Source organism: Pantherophis guttatus, chromosome 2, assembly GCF_059756535.1.
Source record: "Pantherophis guttatus breed Tessera chromosome 2, ASM5975653v1, whole genome shotgun sequence".
Lineage (NCBI taxonomy): Eukaryota > Metazoa > Chordata > Lepidosauria > Squamata > Colubridae > Pantherophis > Pantherophis guttatus.
In genome coordinates, this window is record NC_142064.1 from 44,313,938 (window position 1) to 44,333,713 (window position 19,776).

At 35.9% G+C, this 19,776-nt stretch overlaps 1 protein-coding gene across 1 annotated transcript in view; it reads right to left on the reverse strand.

Annotated features, from left to right (window-relative positions):
• Positions 1 to 5,073: 5,073 nt before the first annotated feature.
• Positions 5,074 to 19,776, reverse strand: part of PCSK1 (proprotein convertase subtilisin/kexin type 1) — a 38,641-nt gene continuing 23,938 nt past the window's right edge. Inside the window, exons 8-14 of the mRNA XM_034440713.3 lie at positions 17,269 to 17,481; positions 15,908 to 16,008; positions 14,540 to 14,773; positions 13,413 to 13,570; positions 10,835 to 10,968; positions 8,434 to 8,595; positions 5,074 to 6,200 (exon numbers count right to left, since the gene is read on the reverse strand). Of these exons, the coding sequence (XP_034296604.1) occupies positions 5,850 to 6,200; positions 8,434 to 8,595; positions 10,835 to 10,968; positions 13,413 to 13,570; positions 14,540 to 14,773; positions 15,908 to 16,008; positions 17,269 to 17,481 (1,353 nt within the window). The 3' untranslated portion in view covers positions 5,074 to 5,849. The remainder of the gene's footprint in view (positions 6,201 to 8,433; positions 8,596 to 10,834; positions 10,969 to 13,412; positions 13,571 to 14,539; positions 14,774 to 15,907; positions 16,009 to 17,268; positions 17,482 to 19,776) is intronic.

Sequence of the window (19,776 nt, forward strand, 5' to 3'; positions counted from 1 at the left end):
CAGATTTTTAAAAAAGGTTAAGACTTTTACCTCACAGTTGTAACTACCATCTTGAGGTTTTGAATCCCTTTTTTTCATGGGGGTGGTGGTGGTGAAGCATGTGCTATTTTTTTTAAATGACTCAGATTCTTTGGCAGAATGACAATATTGAAACTTAGCTTATACAGTACAAACTTTTATAATGAATATATGTTCAAAAATATTATTTTGAAATCCAAGAAAATGTCTATGATGGATTAGCTAGCTGTGGGTTAAATTCAATCTTTCTATGACATGCTCAATGAAATATGTGATTCTATGTCTCCATTTTTAATATGATTGTAATCTTTAGACTGATATACATTTGTATAACAACATCAGTTTTTCAGGGTTAATTATTTTTAACTTGCCCAATACAGCTATTTCAGACACGGATAGGGACAACTCAAAAGCTAGTAAATGTAATCTCCAAAATTCCCCTTGTTCCTCTTTCTCTTCTGTTTTTCTTTCTTATCCACCTGATTGGAATGTCACATCAAAATGTCAGACTTTTGTGCCTTTGAGATCTTTAGATAGGATCAGTTCCCTCATTCTCCATCAGTCTGGGGTGTATGTACAGTATGTACGTTTGAAATGTCAGAAAAGATACCTAGAATGCAGTTGGAGAGCACACGTAATACCCACATTAGGGATTGCATCATGGTGATAAGGTGGGAAAACATTATTTCTCCAGTTTTATCACAACCACTAATTAAATGTGGCCCTTTTTTGGGTGATTACTCTCTGTTGGACAGGAATGAGACTTAGACCCTCTATTGGGCAGCTATGTGAGGTGCCTCAGGACTTGATGCAGTCACCTGCTTTCCTGCTTAACATGTGCATGAGATTATTGGGGGAGGTCATCTGGCAGTGTGGACTCTGGTATCATCAGTGTGTTGATGTTACTTAATTGTACATCTTGACCCCTGACTGGGGTCTTATCCCAGTGCTTGGAGGCTGATGAGGTCTGGATGGGGAGGAATAAGGTCAGGCTAAGTGCAGCTAGATCAAGTGGCTATGGGTATTTGGTTCTTTGAGGGTTAGAGATATTGCATGTTTGCCCTGTGGTTGCATATTTCACTTAGGACGGATACAAAATCTGGAGAATTTGGTACTGGAAGCTAAAATATGAAGAACAGTTGCAGGAATTGGGTATGTCTAGTTTAATGAAAAGAAGGACTAAGGGATAACATGATAGTTCCAATATCTAAACAGCTGCCACAAAGAAGAGGGATTAGCCTATTCTCCAAAGCATCTGAAGGCAGAACAAAAGGCAATGGATGGAAACTAATCAAGGAGAGAAGCAATCTAGAACTAAGGAGAAACTTCCTGACATTTGGCATCTGGGTACAATTCAAGGTGATGGTTATTACCTATAAATAGCATTGGGCGTGGCTAATTAAAGGACTACCTGTTTTGTAGTTTCATACTCTGCTGACCTGCTTCTGATCCTGTCAATTAAGCAATACCATTTAGTATGACTGAAGAAGTGGGCCTTTTCTGTAACAGCATTGCAATATGGTCTTCACCTCATTTGCCTTTAGGTGACCTTTAAAAACTCCCCTACTATCCCAGGCCTTAAATTGGTATGTTGGCCTGTTCCCCTTTGAGATTATCTTGTTCTTTGGACATAGTTTGTTTTTTATATAAAGTTATTTCTTTTAACTTGTGAAGCCATTCAAAGTCACTCTGGAGCTGGCTGGCCTAGAAATTCAACAAATATATCACAGAATTTGGGAGCTGATTCTTGTAACAATACCTGGCGTATTCTTTTTTATTTATAAGAAAAGTAAATATTAATTATCTCACCTCTGGTATTGTAATACCAAACAATTTTTTCACTCTCCTGATTCTGTTCATTAACACAGTTTACTCACCTGAAAACCATTGTTCTACATGTGCCTCTGATGCTGAAGAAAATAAGATTATTGTATTTTCATAAGTCTTGTTTAGCTTGTAAGTATTGGTGCCTGCATATGGACAACTTAATTTCTTCACTATGATGAAGGTGGATTAATCTAAATATGTAGTAGGAAGACACTGTCCTTCATGTTTCCTAAGGAATTCTGGACATTTATTATGAACGCCTTTGAAGAGAGTCCAGTTGGGAAAGGTTGACTCCAAGCACTGCATTAACAAATCTCACACCCACATATAAATGTACCAATTATTGATTTCTTGCATTATAGTAGAGAGCAAGGTGACTTATCTTATTAATTGCAAATTCATGTACTGAAAACAGTATATAAATGCTATAAATGCTGTCTCTATTATAATAGTTTCTCCATTCCATTACTTGTTCAGTAATTAGACTAATGCACCTAATATCTCTCATCTAATTTGTCTTGGGAGTTGCTTTGGTGTTGTGTTGCTTTACAAATGGTAAGACCACACAATCTGGGCTCTGCTAACACATTATGTTGTATTATGTATAATGTACGATTAGACAAATGTAAATTTTAACATTACATATCACATACATGTGGCTGTTGTAATTACAACATGCCATCCAAAAATCTTTATTGGACAAAACAGTTTTGCTCAAATAAAAAATTGTTATTTATTTTTAAAGTTTCTCATAATTTATTCTTCTTAAATTAAATTATATCTGATAAAAGCTTTAATACTTTATAAATACCTGTAAAGAAAATATAATTCATTTTCTTTGACATAAAACATTTTTGTCTTTCATTTTACATTTTACATTTTCACAAACACATACTGGCACCAAGAAAAGACTTAACCAAAATAACTTAGCATTCTTAGGATTCAGTCTAGGTTGGAAACATTCACATTATTAGAATTTGCACAAGATTAATTTAGATTTCATTTAATTTTGGCCACAATATGGATACTGACTGTAAACAAAGAATAAAGTATAATTTATGTCTATAAAGGAGCATAACAATAATATACTATACTAGCAACTGCTGTTATTGAATGGCAATTTACACTATACTAATGCTACTGCTGTTCCCTCTGGACAGAAATTTGTAGACTTCACAGGTTAAGTTAGAAATAAGAATTCAAATCCTGACTGGGTCCGGATTTTGCATTAAGCTATGGAGTATTTTAACAATGTTTGGAACCACATAGCATAAAACCAAAGAAAAGACATATGTATGAATCCAGCCAAAGTGATATGCGCGATATATCTTTCCCTTTTGACTATTTAATAAAGGAAATGCCCTATAATTTGTTGTGTGCTTCTCATAAGCATAGATTTCCTTGCAAGTCTTCTAGTTCAACCTCTGGTTATGGGAGGAAATCTTAGATTACACCAGACAAATGATTGTTTGACCTTGTTTGAAGACTTCCAGGATCAGAGGCAAGTTAACTATTCTCACAGTCAGGACATTCCTCCTAATTTTAAGTTTAAGTTTAAATATCTTTTTCTATAAAACTTACATCCATTGCTTCTTGTCCTACCCTTTGTCACTGTGGAGAATAAAACCACATCCTCTTCCTTCTGATAGCCTTGTATGAGAAACATCTTGAATTCTATTCGTGCTTTCTATTTAGATTATTCTCTCTCTGAACTTTCTGCTGCTCTTATCGTAAATATAGAATATTGGTGAAAAATACTAATGAAATGTATTCAGCGTATAAATAATACCATGTTTAAATTAAAGGGGAAAGAGATAATTACAGTTCTTATTATAATTCTGCTCCTTTAATAGAATTTATAAAATTCACAAAAACTTTTTCCCAAAATATTAAAATGTTTAAAAAAAAAACCACCAAGATTTTTGCCTTCCCTGCCAGGAATCACTAGCAGCAGGTAGGAAGTGTGTCTGATTTCATGCTGCTCTTGGCTGCTGTCCTTTCCATGCTGATCATGATTAGAACGGATATTGATATCTTTCCATGCAACTGGTGGAGAGATAATGTCCCTCTTGCTCCATTTTTGTAGTTGGAAGCACATGACTAGTAAAATAAATGGAAAATAAGCTTTTTCCAAATAAGATAATCTTTTGCTCTGAGATCTTAAGCCATGTGCTGGCAAACTATGGACTGCATGAATCCTCCAGCCCATTTTTGGAGCATCCAGAACCAATAAGACCAACTTGCTAAAATTCAAGAAGGCTTGATTAATCTAAGGCATGATAGCAACCGCTGTTCTTAGTCTAATGTTCGTGGCCCTAAATGTAATTCTGAGGCAAAAATAGAACATTTTGGTAATATGATAGTTTTTATTTTAATAACTGGCTACATGTACTAAAAACATGGACTTTGGGAAAAAGGTAAAATCCTGTATGATTTATATGTTGTTTTGAATCTTATTGATTTTTCTCATACCTTTTGTTAAATGAGAAAGTAATTTTTCAGGCATAGCTTTCAGCCTGTAATGCTTTCCACCCCTTCTTTTTTCTTTCTTTCTGATCTTGCAGCCTTTTTATGTCTATTTTTTTCTTCATGATTTCTTTTCCATATTTTTATCTATTTTAGTCTCTGACAGACTTCACCCTAATCCTTATTCTCTATAAATGCTGCCATGTGTAATGTAACAGCCAAACCATTTTTTTAAAAAAAGGAATATTTTATTACTTTAAAAAACCCCTCTGGTTTTTGGTTATCGGCTTATCATATCAGTTTTGAACAGATATCAGTCTCTCAACTGGGTGCTGGAAAAAGTAACATCATTGGGTGAAAAAAAATAGAATACCAATTATAATGCTATTCAGTGTTTTGACATTTATATTTAGAATTTTCTTTCTTTTTTAAAAAAATAATCTCTCTCTTCTGAGAATTCTATCTCTTGAACTGTATGAACCTGAGAGCCTAGCAAAGGCTGACATTCATACAAGTGAAGAAGAAAATCTAATGCTTTTCCATTAGGACTCAACTCCAATTACCACAGACTGCTTTTCCTAGTAAACTCTTCTTGTGAGATAAACAAGGACAAACTCTCCTCTGAAATAAACAGGATAGAAACTTTGATTTTTCCAAAATCTGTGCCTGGCTTGTCTAATGTAATAAGGAGTTCTCCTGATGAAAATAACAGAATGAAGAGGTACCATGTTTGTTTAGATTTACCAAACAAAGGGAGAAGGAAGGAAGCTGTAAGGGAAAAGGAACTAAAAACTGGATCTAAAGTAAATACATTTCAATATTTGGGCTGAAAGAAATTGGTAGGGTATTATGAGGACACTGTCTTGTTTCTTCTCCAAGTCTTCCCCATGAATTCAATAGAGTTATAATCCTATGCATATTTATCTGAGAGTAAGACCCACTGGAATTAATGGGATTTATCAAGTAGCAAGCATGTACAGGATAGTGCTCACTAAATCAGTGGGAAGACATATTCCTTCTGCCTGAAATATCATTGATTGCACATTTAGCTTGGGCCCCTTTCAATCTCAACTGAGCTACCTTTTAAATGTATTATATACCTAAAGCATGGATGTGGCTTTCTAACACTATGCCTTTTTGTGCCCGGGGACCATAATAGAAAGACAGACAAGTCTCCTAGTATCTCCAAACAATGTTACATTTTGAGATAGGCCAGTGGAAATAAAATCTAAAATATTTGTAGTTTGTAGAGGGATGATAAACACAACTGTTGCAGTGAATTTATGCTATTTCCTAGAGATATTGGTTTTACTCGTTCCTGAAGGAGGCCCTATCTGAAAGGATTATTGGTTGCTTTGAATAAATAGGTTGTCATTTCATATCTAACAAACTGTTTGTTTTCCTCATTCTTTACGTGATTGTTAAATATAGAATAATACCAATTGTATTCATGGAAAGATGACACTTAGTCTGAAATTTGGAGTGCATTACAGATGTGAATATTTCCAACCTAGTGTTTCTGCCAAGGACTTTTTTTTTTAATTTCCCTCATTTAGAATATCAATTAAAGCTTGAAGTAGTCTGTCATCCCTGTGTTTATATGATTTTGAATTGTAAAAAAGGTCAACATAGTCACTATATAGAGACTCCTCTGAGTCTCTCAGCTGGGGGCCTTGGTTTAGTTTCTCGAGAGCTTGATAGAAATGTTCATATGGAATATCTGTGTTTTCATTTAGCATCTTCTTTGGTAAATGATTCCCAACCAGCTGACTATGGAATGCATTTTGGAGTAGACGGAGCATTGCATCAGAAGGAACCACATCTTGGTTCTGCTGTTTGCTTCCTCTCACTTTGTGTTTGTCACTCAGGTTGTCTTGGCTGGTGTGGTCCTGAAAGATAGATATGAGGGTACCAAACATCAGGAGCTATTGATTATTACCAAAAGTAGATCATAATTTTTCTGCAAATACTATTTGAGCTGGATGTCCTGGGAACAAAATTACAGAATTCTATTTCTGTGGTGGTAGACATGTGTAGCTAGTTATTCATGTTTGAGACTCAGCTCACTTAAGATGCTCTAGAGACCTGTGGAGAAATTTTGTAATGGCTTGGGGAATTAGCATACTTAGGAAGTTTATGTATTAATTCTACATGAATTAGAACATAAGGAGTTATTTTGAACCATATGCATTACTAACTAGTGACCAGACAAACAGCTAATAGTCAGGGGACTACGGTAATAACAAATTTTCCAGTGTTGCTTTTCCAATTTTTTCCCAACTAGTGCTTATGTACAGTATATTGGCACCACAGAAGGAATTTCTTGTACTATGACACCTACAGTAGTGGCCAAAATTGTGGAAACCTTTTGGGAAAAGTGTATTTTTAAGGTTTGATGGCTAATAATACCACTTTTTTTGAGGGGGGAGTTTCAAGATAATCATATTTCACTGCTGGAATGGCCTGGGAATAGCTCAGACCTTAACCCAATTGAAAATCTACGGAGCTGATTAAAGAAACTTGTTAGTCAGAAGTGACTTAGAAATAAAACCCAGTTAATAGAAGCAATCATTCAATCTTGGTTTCACATTATAACAGCTAGAGAACTAAAAGACTTGGTTCACTCCATGGGAAGATGTTGTAAGGCCATAATTCATGCTAAAGGTTCCCCAACTAAGTATTAACTGACGTGATAATTTTTGTATATCTCATTTTTTCTATGTGTTTCATTTTTCTTCTTTATCTCCACCCCGGACCACGCTGGGGATGCCCTTTCCGTGATATCCCAATGCCTGGAGGCGGTGTGGGCCTGGATGGGTAGAAACAGGCTCACACTCAACCCCTCCAAGACTGAGTGGCTGTGGATGCCGGCACCTGGTGTTCTAGAGGTCCCATCTCTTTTGATGGGGGGGGAAGATTCTTGCTCCCGTTGAAAGGGCTCGCAACTTGGGTGTCCGCCTGGATTCCCAGCTGTCTCTGGAAGATCATTTGACGGCCGTGACCAGGGGGGCTTTCGCACAGGTTCACCTGGTGCGCCAGTTGCACCGAGATGGACCGAGATGCCCTTCACACAGTCACTCATACCCTGTTACTTCTCGTTTGGATTACTGCAACTCTCTCTACATGGGGCTGCCCTTGAGGTGTACCTGGAGGCTCCAGCTGGTCCAGAATGCGGCCGTGTGGGTTGTTGCGGGAGCTCCCCATTACTCCCATGTAACACCTCTCCTGCGCGAGCTGCCGGTGGTCCTCCGGATCCGCTTCAAGGTGCTGGTACTCACCTATAAAGCCCTACATGGCTTAAGTCCAGGATACTTGCAGGACCATCTCCTGCCAGCCTCCCACCATCCTGTCCGCTCACATAAGGCTGCCCTCCTCAGGGTACCGACGGCCAGACAATGTCGGCTGGCAACGTCCAGGGTAGGGCGTTCTCTGTGGGTGCTCTTATCCTCTGGAATGAGTTACCCACCGAGCTCCGGACGGTGCCTGATCTCCGCTCCTTCCGTCGGGGCCTAAAGACTTGGCTATGTCAACAAATGGGCTGAGTTCTGATTCTGGGGTTTTATTATTTATTATTTTGATTTTAATTGGTTTAAGTAGACTCTTCTTTTATTATTGTATGTTTCTAGCTTGTGTTCGCCGCCCTGAGTCCTTTGGGAGAAAGGCGGCATATAAATTTGTGTTAAATAAATAAAAATTTATACTGTAACTGCTATTCTAATAACAAATCCTTCATAAAAGTTACTGCATTACATTCTTGATTAAATTATCTTTCCATTGATATATAATTTTATGGCACTACTCCAAAAAATAGTGGTGTTATTAGCTAGTTTTAGAAAATGCACTTTTCCCTGAAAGTTTCCACAATTTTGGCCACTACTGTAGCTATTGTTTTTATGCTAGTCTTTCATGAATTTGTCTTTAAAATCCATATAATCAAGTAGTCATGATCACATCTAATGTTGGGAAATTCCAAACTCCCAGGAGGGAAAAGCAATGTTGATTTAGATGGATTTTAAAGAGAAATTCATGAAAGACTAGTCTATATTAATTTAGAAGAAAACTTATTCTCACTTATTTCACATCTTATAAAGAATTATAGATAGGAAAAGGCTAGATGGGTACCTCCACAGAGTCTATCATCTTTTCCACCCCTCTCCTATCATTTTGGACAGTGTTGTATGATGTATAGATGCGAGGTTGCTTCATATGTTCAGGTCGCGTAGAAGTGCCATGCAGAATCAATTTCCAGTTCACAATCCTGCCTTCATTTTGTATTCTTTTAGTCTAAGGAAAAGTGTAATTGTCAATCTTTTTGTAGTCCATAAATTTAAGAGATAAAAATACAAGAGTATTCAAAATGCTTCTTTAATCTTAAACTATTTAAATTGGATGATGTCTATATACTCATATTGACTGCTTCTTTACATTCATCTCTCCAAAATTAATAGAATATGTAAATGTTTCTTTAAAAAGCTACATATATAGTTACTTCTATTGAATGTACAGAGATCAAGCATAACTATTTTAATTAAAAGAGTAACAACCATTTGTAATAAAGGATGAGTGGAAAACTTATTCATTTTGTACTATCCATTCACTTTCTGAATATATATGTAAATCAGAACACATTAATGTCTCCAAACATACTATATTACCAAATGTACAATATAGCTTACAGCTCAAAAATGCATATATTTAAAAAACACCTACTATATATTCTAGGGTAAAGTATGTTCAAAATGGATTATTTTCAGATAATATATTAAAAATTGGATATAATGTACATTTTGAGAACCATACAAATATTTATGCACAAATGAGCTGACCATAGGTTAGTTTTTTTGAAAAATATTGAGGAAAATGAAATGAATAAATCATCTTATTTCTATTTTGGAAGAATCTCTATTGATTTCCATCTAAATTGAGTTATAGGTGATGAGCCATTGAGTAACATTTCTAAAATATTTTAATTGTTATGCAACTCTCTATCTGAAGTTCACAACTTCCCACTTGGCATTTCAGGAGATAAATGTGATTAAAATAATAACAATAATAAAAATCGTAGCCATTATATTTCTTAAATAGGCCCCAAAAGTACCAGTACACCTAAAAACTGTTCTAAAAAATTAAGCATAAATTCTATTCATTATAAGCAGTGAGTCTTAGTAAAAATCCCATTGGTAGCAGTGATTAAAGTTAAGGCTAATTGGAGCAGGAATTACTTTTTAGAGCAGCAAGATGCCATGCATTCAGAAATGTTGCTTTTTCTATTTGCCAGTTTGCATTGAAATCTATTTCTTTTTGTCTTTTAAGTCATCAGGTATTCTGCTTTTAAATAAGTGAATAAATAATTTTTCATATATATATATCTCCATTATTCTATATAATCACTAATACAAATACTCCCGTTACATTACATTACACTGCTTAACGCACTGTAAGCCGCCCTGAATCTCCGGAGAAGGGCGACATATAAATCAAATTAAAATAAATAAATAATAAATAAATAAAACCCTAATTAGATATTTTTCATTGTTGACCTTTGTTATCAATACATTCATTAGGACCCTTTTAAAATAATCAGTTCTAACGTTTAAAATCAAATTAGAGTTAAACACATGTTCAAAAAAAGAACAAAGCTAACATCATGAGGAAAACATTTTGACTCTGTATTTAATTTCTCAACAAAATATTTAAACTTATCTAAAATCATTAGCCACAAGAAATATATTTGCTATGTATACTGATCTATACAGTATAAATTACCATTCAAAAAAACTCATTTTGCCCCTAATATAAATACCAGATAATTGCTGCAATATATATATACAGTTTGCCTTATTCTAACTAATAGAACATTTATCCACAACTACAGTTCTGCCCTCTTGAAGATCTCAGGCAATATTAAAATATTTAGTTGGAATTTTTCAAAGCTAAGTCTCTGGTCCCTTCCGAGGTAAAAAGGAAAAGGTAAAAAAGACTTCTGTTTAACCAGAAGAGGGAGATGTCACATGATTTCAGTGTCTAGCTTTAATCGTGAAACATTTGATCATTTATTCATTGTTAATCTTATTTTATGCCTATTTCATTCCTATATGTTTTTTTTTCTTCTTGTGGGAAACTAGTCTTACAATTTAATACCAATGGAGTAGGAAAAATAGTTCCATTCTGAAGTCAGTAGAAACTTTTCACCTTGAAATTAAAGGCCATATTTCAGAATAAAAGAAAGGAAGGAAGGAAGGAAGGAAGGAAGGAAGGAAGGAAGGAAGGAAGGAAGGAAGGAAGGAAGGTTGGTTTTCCAACAGAAGCACCAATATTATTTGAAAAGAAAATGCAAAAGTTGGAAATTGATACATTTAACTTTCAGTAGTTGAACACAGATGCACCTATCTACTAAAGCTGCAAAAAAAAATAATTTTCATTCACCTATTTCCTAGCTATATTTAGTTGAACAAATCATGATTAGTAGTATTGTTTTGCTATATCTTATTTTGCATCCATACATACAATTTTTCCTACTCACCGTATCAATTATTTTTAAAATCCATGTTCCTGTTGGATCTTCACCCCAGGTGTGAACTGACATAAAATCCCAGTCCTTAAAACCATAGGGTGATTTATCTCTTTGCCGTTCAGCCAGTAAGACTGTTTTTGTCCCTGTATCAAAGAAAAAAGTGACATTCCAGTATGGGATAATATAAAATTCAACTTCAGGCAAAAGAAATACAACCAGAGTTTCATCCTCTGTATCCTCAGAATCATCTTTGTTTCATCACTGCTACAATCTTCACAATGCTCAGCACTCACCATGAACCAGACAGAAATCTCTCTAGCTGACCAATAATACAGTGCTGTCCAACAACAGCTACCTCTCTGTTCAGTTTAGGAAGCTTGAGAAAAAGGTGGCAAGGTATTGATTGATTCTTGAGCTTGAGATGAGCCAGAAGTCAATCAGTTTAGCTGCAAAAAAAAAACTACTAAAAACATAGGCATACAGCAGCATGTGGTTGAATCCAGATCAATGTGAAACAGGCTGAAAAGGGCCATAGATAAATCTCAGATAGATAATCTTGTGTACTTACCAACAAGGAAATTTATATCCCTTTATATTAAAGAAATTATGAGATCAGTTTCACATTAATAGGAGTATCAAAACTTGTATAGGATTGTATGCATGTAGGTTTGCATGGAAGTTGTATTATAAAAATATATTATATCTCTGGAAGTCTATGAACATAGAGGATTCTTCTTCAGATATCTATAGTTAATACATAGATTTTGAAAGGGCAGAGAAGTTGGCTTGATCTCATTGCTTCTTTCAACATATAGATTGAAGCAGTGGTGGGATTCAAATAATTTAACAACTGGTACTCTGCCCTAATGACCAGCTGTGTGGGTGTGGCCATGGTGGGCGTGGCCATGGGGTGACAGGCAGCACTCGGCCTCTGCACCCTCCCTGGGAGCAAACAGGCCACGGGGGGGGGGAACGCGCCCCCCGCACCCTGTTTTGGGCCTAGGAGGCTATCCTGAACTTGGAGCCAAAATGGGGCACATGGGGATTCCTGGAAGGGGTGGGGTGGGGAGGAGCAGAGCCAGCCAGCAATTTAGTTACTGGTTTGCCCGAACTGGCCCGAACTGGCTGAATCCATCACTGGATTGAAGTTCATAAAAGATATAAAATGAGCTAGTATTCGTAGGTGTGGGATGTGCCATATCAAGCTGCCAGGGTGTTCACTGTATGCCCAGACAGAGGGGAAAAAGAAGAGATTGCCAAGAGCACAATATATGTGAATGCTTGATCTTAATATTTGAACCAACTTTTAAGAAGTTATTCAGAATATGTGTCTGGGAAATAGGTAGTGCCATAGGGAAAAATACTTGTTTCATATTTAGAAAAGATGAATGTCAGGGAACATACTAAACTGCCAAAATTTTCAGGCAGGGGACTTTCCCACCTTTCACCTACTTGGAGACATAGCTAACAGAAACTTCTTTCTGCATGCAAAATATACATTCCTCTCTAATCATCAGCCTTCTTAATTTTGCTTCCTCAACTTATCTGCAGTTAGCAACCTATTTTCTTCAAAGCACTTCTGTTCAAAACTGTAAGTGGAAGATGTCAAGTTAAATGAATACAAGAAGGAAGATGGCGTCACAAAAAATTCATCCTCTTTTTCTTCTGACACAAATCCAGTTGAAACCCGAATAGAATGTCAGAAAGCTGTGACGCTTGAGCAAAGAAGGAAAATTGCTCTGTTGACCATGCACCATTCTAATTTTAAGAGAGAACAAAGCAAAAATGCCATAATATATGACTTGCAAAATATGAAATTAAGAATGCTGTCTTATTCTAATAAGCTAAACAACAATGGCTGGACATGTAAGTCTGCATTGGGTGTGCCTTCCATAAGAGACATGTATAGTTTTGTTAGAACTACTTTACACTAACAGTATTGGCATTGGTACTTTAAGAATGTAGTGAATCAAACTGCACAGAGACCAATTGAATAGGATCAATAAAAACCAGTCAAATTATGGAATTTGCTATCACCAGATAAAATAAGACCATCTGATTACGCTTATAAAAAGATGAAACAAATCCCAGGGAAGAGGGATATCAACAGTCAATAATCTTCACTGTAGTACATTACCTCCAGAATAAAAAGAAATATCAATCCTAATGAACTACAGAGTATGAGAACTATCAGCTTCATGTCTGATTTATGAAGTGCATTGGACTGGGCGAAATAGATTCATTAATGCTGAATTGGTAATCTGAAACTTTAGAGAACCTGTAGAAATAGCTGAAGCCTTCTGAAATGCTGCAGGGTTGCTTTCACTTTAATAAGGCAAAGGTGATTTGGCTAGATAATGCAAATGAAGTGCATGGTTTAGACTGATTCATGCTATCCAAAATGTTCTCATGAATATATATTTTTTATTTGAAATTTCAGGATATTTTTTTTCTTTATTTCCATTCTAACTTATTAGCAGGTATTCCATTTCTCAAGGTATTCGTTATTTTTGTATCTGTTGAATTTTTAAAAAAATTATGCCACAATTACTAGCTAGTATAGAAATAAACAATGTTATGATCTTACCTGATGGGGAAGTCAGGGTCACGTGAAGGTCACCCCTGCGGGAATATTCAATTGTTGCTTCAAACTGTACATGTTCCAAGGATTTAATGGCATTTTCTTGGCCTTCACAAGCTGTGGTAGGAATTTCAATGGTAACTTCACCACTAGATTTTAATAACCTGGCAATATGATTAGAAACTTAATTTACTTCATGAAGTTCTGATGCAGTTTTAAAAATCCGCAAACATTATTTATTTACTTATTTCTCATATATAAGAACTGCCCATCTCTCTCACAGAGGGATTCTGGGCGGTGTACAATGACACATTAAAAGAATAAAAAAACAGGTTTAGTACAAAGTTTTGCTTTAAAAAATTTTTTTTACGAAGTTGCTTTTACTAAAACAGAAGTCCTTCAAAGCAATTTTAAATTCCCATAAAGCTCTGGAGTGCTATTCAGGTTTATTGAGGAAAAATACCAAGATAATTTACTGTTGCAAGGAAACACTGCTCAGAACAAATATAGATGGTAGTGGCCCCAGCTGAAGACTAATTGGGCTGTCATATTTTACATGCCACCTGTTGTTTCGGTAGATTGAATCTGGTTCCTTTTGAATGCAAAATGTATAATCTCCATTCATTCCCTTTCCTATTCTTCTTGCTTTTTCCATGCAACTGTTGCTGGTTTTTTTTTTTTTTAAAAAATTGATTCAAACAACATCTTCCATTAAACAGTGTGTCGTCTGGGTACAAATATTTAATGCAAATATTTTATACAATAACAAATACAATTTACAGTCATGTTTGTTATTTTATCTATTCTTAACTTAATACTAATATTAATATATACTATACCTAATACTATAACAGTCCTCTTCTTAACTTATTTAACTTTATTAGAACATTTCCTCTATTTCACTCTTCTGCTTTTTATCACTTTTCATAACTGTTGCTGTTTCAGGATGGTTTAATAAAGGTCTATAAGGCTTTTTACTGCAGAACTATATAGCAGAAGCACTTGCCAGATGGAAGCAATCGACTGGGGACAGTTGAAAAAAATGTCATATGGGAAGGCTACAGGTTTCCTTATGTTTCTGGATCAGAGTTCATCTAAAAACTAAGCCAAAATACCAAAGTCTCAGTTCTTACCTCGGCTGAAAGTCACTGTCCTTAACTATGCATTCTTTCTTCTCTGGCACTCCTTTCCAGCTTTTGGGATCAGCCAAATCTACCAGTGCCTTAGCATTGAGTAATCCAAATCCAAATCGGCTGTTCACCATCAGCCCAGCTCCGTTCTTCTTCCATCCTGGATTGTTGGCCAGTGGATCAAATTCAGATGTCCATACTACCAAATGTTGCATATCCCTCCAGGTTAGATTAGGACTGTTACAAACAAAATTCTAGTCAATTTTGATCTAGATTGGCATCTTTGATCTAGATTGGATTGGGGTCTTTGCCCATAAACCAGCACACCCCAGTGAGTCAGTTAGAGCATAAGTGCTCAGTTAAGAAGCCCCAGTAATCAGCATCTCTATTGAATTTCCAACAGTATTTTGTTTTTAACGTCATGAAAGATTCATACTAAAATGTAGAAAACTACTTAGAGATAAAGGAACTCTGTTCTTTCCTGAGAAAATAGATCAGCTAATTGGGTTACCTTATTATACAATATTTATTATTCTATTCTATTTGAGTGGACCTTGGTGATCTCTGAGTTTGGTTGTTTTCTTGCAGACATTTTATTACTCAAAGTAGATAACATCATCAGTGCTAGTAACATCATCACTAGCACTGCTGGTTACCAATTTGGGTAATGAAACATCTGCAAGACAACAAACACACTCAGAGAATAGTAAGGACATCTAATTTCAAACCTGAGTTACAAATATTCTCATTTATTGGTTCTATTCTATTTCTCATTGTGTTATATTTGTTCTCTACCATTGGTGAAATCCAATTTTTTTTACTACTGGTTCTATGGGCGTGCCTTGGTGGCATGGCAGGGGAAGGATACTGCAAAATCTCCATTCCCACCCCACTCTGAGGCCAGCTAGAGGTGATATTTGCCGGTTCTCCAAACTACTCAAATTTTCTGCTACCGGTTCTTCAGAACCTGTCAGAACCTGCTGGATTTAATTCCTGTTCTCTACTATCTACTTTTTAGTGGTTTTTCTGATTCTTGTTTTCAAGCCCTCTTTGAAGGGAATTTTTTAAAAGTTTCAAAGAATGAAACTGCAATAGTTCCATAAGGACATTAAGAAAAAAATCACAATAATCACAATATAGGATTAGACTAATCATTCTCTTTACAATCCATATCAATTTTATCTGTGGTCCTTCTGGTCTACATATCCAAGAAGAAAATTTTGCTTCAAATTTCCAGGTCTGTTTGAATATATTTTGTTATTCTGCTGCAGATGTTTATGCTGGCAATATGGAACAGGCCAGTTGCTTGAAATGTGAATTAAATCAAAGTTTCAAGCATTCTTAAGTAGGAAGAAGTTTAAGAAGGCTTACTTTGCTTCTAGGGCTAGAGCAAAAATCCCTGCGGCTAAAGGAGCAGATGCAGAAGTCCCCGTATGAGTGGCGGTGCATTCATTGTGTAGATCCGCACTTATCTGAAGGAAATGAACATCATATAAAGGTTAATTGTGTCCATGCACAAAAGCATACTTCTCCATGATTGCCTTGGAACATGTTGTTCTCTTCCATATGTTGAAAACCCTCCCCGTCCATTTTGCCTACAATTTTTTAATTGAAATAGCTCATTTTGAATGAACATAATGCTATATGAAAGGCACTCATCTTATTATGAAATCCTACTAAGATAAAAATAAGTGTTTCAGAATTACTGTTGAATCATACAATGGATCACTGTAAAATGATTGCCAGATTAAAAACCACATATGAGTTAATAGCAGATGCTTTTATTTCCCTTCTTCTCAGTCTAACAATGCACAGCGCTTGTAATTTGGAAAATGAAACAGATGGTTTATTAGAAAATGAAGTGCTTTGCTTGGAAAAAGTGCCTCACATTACTGCCTGCAAAATTCCAATATGTGGAAGTATAGTATTGAAATTTGAAAATGTGAATGTACAATAGTAAGTATCAGGGTCTATAGACCTTAGATGAAACATTTTGGAATTTTTGATCAATTGTACTGGTTATTTTTATCCTTTCATCTCACTTTCCCAATAAAACACTAGAATTTATTGGAAAGAAGTTACATCCACTTTCATTTTCCACATATCTTGATTCAGTGACAACCCAAGAGATCAGATGGAAGGGAGACAACCAAGAGATCAATAGTATGGTTACTTCCCATATCATTATCTCCCCTGCCCTTTCATGAATCCAGGCAATTGTTTTGCATTTCCCAAAGGTACCTGGCATCCCAAACTTCCTAATTTTCATTCTTGGCACTGAAAGTAAATTCAACCCAATTTATGTTTTCTCCAGAAAGAGACAGTCCTTTGCATATTAGCTTTGCCTTTATACTTGCCTTATTTTTGCAGGCAAGAAATAAGGAGTCCCATTTGAACAAAAGGTGATTATGAGTTATTTCAGCAATATGATTATGGTGTGCTTTTGAAGGCTTTTTCTTGCAAATCTTTACAAACGGAATTTATCTTTTAAAATTCCTGCAGCTCTCCTCCCAAAATATCTCTCAATGTCACCAATCATCAGCCACATTTTTTTCCAGGAGCTTACTTTAAAAATGAAGTTTAATCCTGAATAAAAGTGCCACTATACCTGAATTATGATTGCTAGAGCATTAAGGCTCGTTTCCATGATTTTACCATCCCTGTTCTACAAATTGCTTTGTGGCTGTCCCCCCCTCCCCCAACAATGGTTAAATCTGGTAAAAACAACTTACAATTTTCTGGTCGGAATAGTCCCCACTGCTGTATGCTGTGGCCAACGTTGAGGAACACTTCTCTGCATACCAAGGAGAATGGCCTTGCTGTGAAGCACTGCTGATTGAGATTGTGTAGATGCTGTCTGTGTAACCATCACAGTCACAATTATCTCCTTGGCGGCCACCATTCCCTGAAGCCCAGACAAAAAGGGAACCTTTCCCTTTTCTTCCCTAAAGGAAATGAAAGAAAAGAGGTTATTATGATTCTTGACAAATGTATCTTTTCTTTTATGTACACTGAGAGCATATGCACCAAGAAAAATTCCTTGTGTATCCAGTCACACTTGGCCAATAAAAAATTCTATTCTATTCTATTCTTATTATTGTGAGTAAAAATGTGTGCACTTTCTCCCAGATGTAATTTTTATGCTCATTTTGTGAGTAAGCCTAAATATGAGAATCAGAGTAAGGATGCTCCCTTGTTTTGTTGGAACAAAATAACAGTTAATATGTTATTTTGACAGATCCATATATTTAATTGGTTTAAAGGTGAGCAGTAGATCTACATATCATAGAATGTTTTTGAATGATCTAAAGGGAATGGTCAGCCATAGAACAATGTAAGCAAGGACCTTTTCTCTGCGTGAATAAAAGCTTAATTTATCCAAAGAGATCCTAAGATAAGATCTAATGATAAAAATAAGATAATGGACTGGAATTTGAAGGGCTAACATCTCAGTCAGAAAGCTGAGGGCATAAAGGGAACAAGGACACAATAAGGAGCTCACACAGAATATGGCATCATCAGTGGACAGAAAACAACAAAATTAGCCTTTTTCAGCCTTTGGCTGTCCTCATGGTTCAGTCTCAAAGAGTTGTTGCTAGATAGACAATACATTTTAATAGGCAAAGCAGAAGCATTATAATCTAATGGTGCAGAAGTCCACAAGAGCTCTCACTTCAGTAAAATGTTGGCCAGTCTCTAAACTGGTAAAGATAAAAATAGACATTGCACACTCCAAAATGTAGAAGGAACTATTTTCAGAAACTTGTGGGGTTCAGGTTAATTCATACCCCCCCAAAAATTAGGGATGGTCTACTTCAGATGTCCAAATACTTTTTTCTAAGTTAAGATTCACGGTTCACTGCTTGGGGTAATACTCACTGCACTGATAAAAGTTTGTTTTTGTTTGAGATTCCCCCTTTCTAGTACTTGGCATGCAAATATTATTATAAGAAAAATAATTCATGATCCATGAAGTCATATATTGTTTGAAATAAGCCAATCATTTTTCACTCTTTAAAATGCAATACTTGAGAAGTTAAAGTGCTGTTATTTTCCTAGCAACAACGTGCTGATATCTTGACAATCTTTGAAACATAACTATATTCCCTAAGGAATCAAAGGAATTACGGAACTAATAAACAATAGCTGCACATTTGCTGCATTACAAATTAATATTCTGGGAAATACTAATATATATTTCATACGGTGCATCTATTCCATCACAATACAATCATTTAATAAAGCTCTGAATAATTAAATGGAGTGTTCACTATTTGTTGATAATTTCTTTTAAAAGGATTATTCCTAGTCTTAATGTATAGGCCTCAGATATTCACAACTCTACCGAAATCCTGCTCAAGCTTTGACTACAGTATTTATTTAATTCATGGCCATTTGCTGCTTTGAATATAAAATATATTAACCAATGATCTGCCAATCCAAAAAAAGAAAAGAAAAGAAAAGAAAAGTAAGCAATATTGCTCAGAGAAAAGACAAATGATTCTAGCACATCTTTGTATTGCAACAGAAATGGTGATAATGCATTATCTATGTCAGGGTCCCCAATCCCCAGGTTACAGCCCACTACTGGGCTGTGGCCTATTCATGACTGGGCCACACAAGCTGCCAGCCAGTGCACACGTGCACATGTGCAGCTTGACTTGTGAGAACAGCAGGTCAACAGGCATACACATGCATGCACAGTTCAACTTGCACAAGTTCTCCTCCCTCTCACCTGGGCTGCCAAACCGCAAAGCTTGGGGACTGATGATCTATGTGACTAGCAAGAGTCAATACATGTGCATTAGCATTTTAAAGCTTTAGTGCATGTTCATTTCATAGAACAAAGTAGTAAAGTCTTTAACTCTGTATTTTCCTGTTGTTTCATAATTCTTGGTTCTCCAGTAATTAACAGTAATTAACATGTAGTACTTAATGGAACTGCATCTACACGGAGGGAAATACACAGTGGGGTATCCCAAGGCTCTGCCTTAGGCACAGTACTATTCAATATCTTCATCAATGATTTAGATGAGGGGATAGAAGGGGAACTCATCAAATTTTCAGATGACACCAAGCTGCCAGGAATAGCCAACACTCCAGAAGATAGACTCAAGATACAGAAGGATCTTGACAGACTTGAACACTGGGCCCTATCTAATAAAATGAAATTCAATGGTGAAAAAAGTAAGTGGTACCTGGCTCAATAGTATTAACTGTGAGAGGGATCTTGGAGTCCT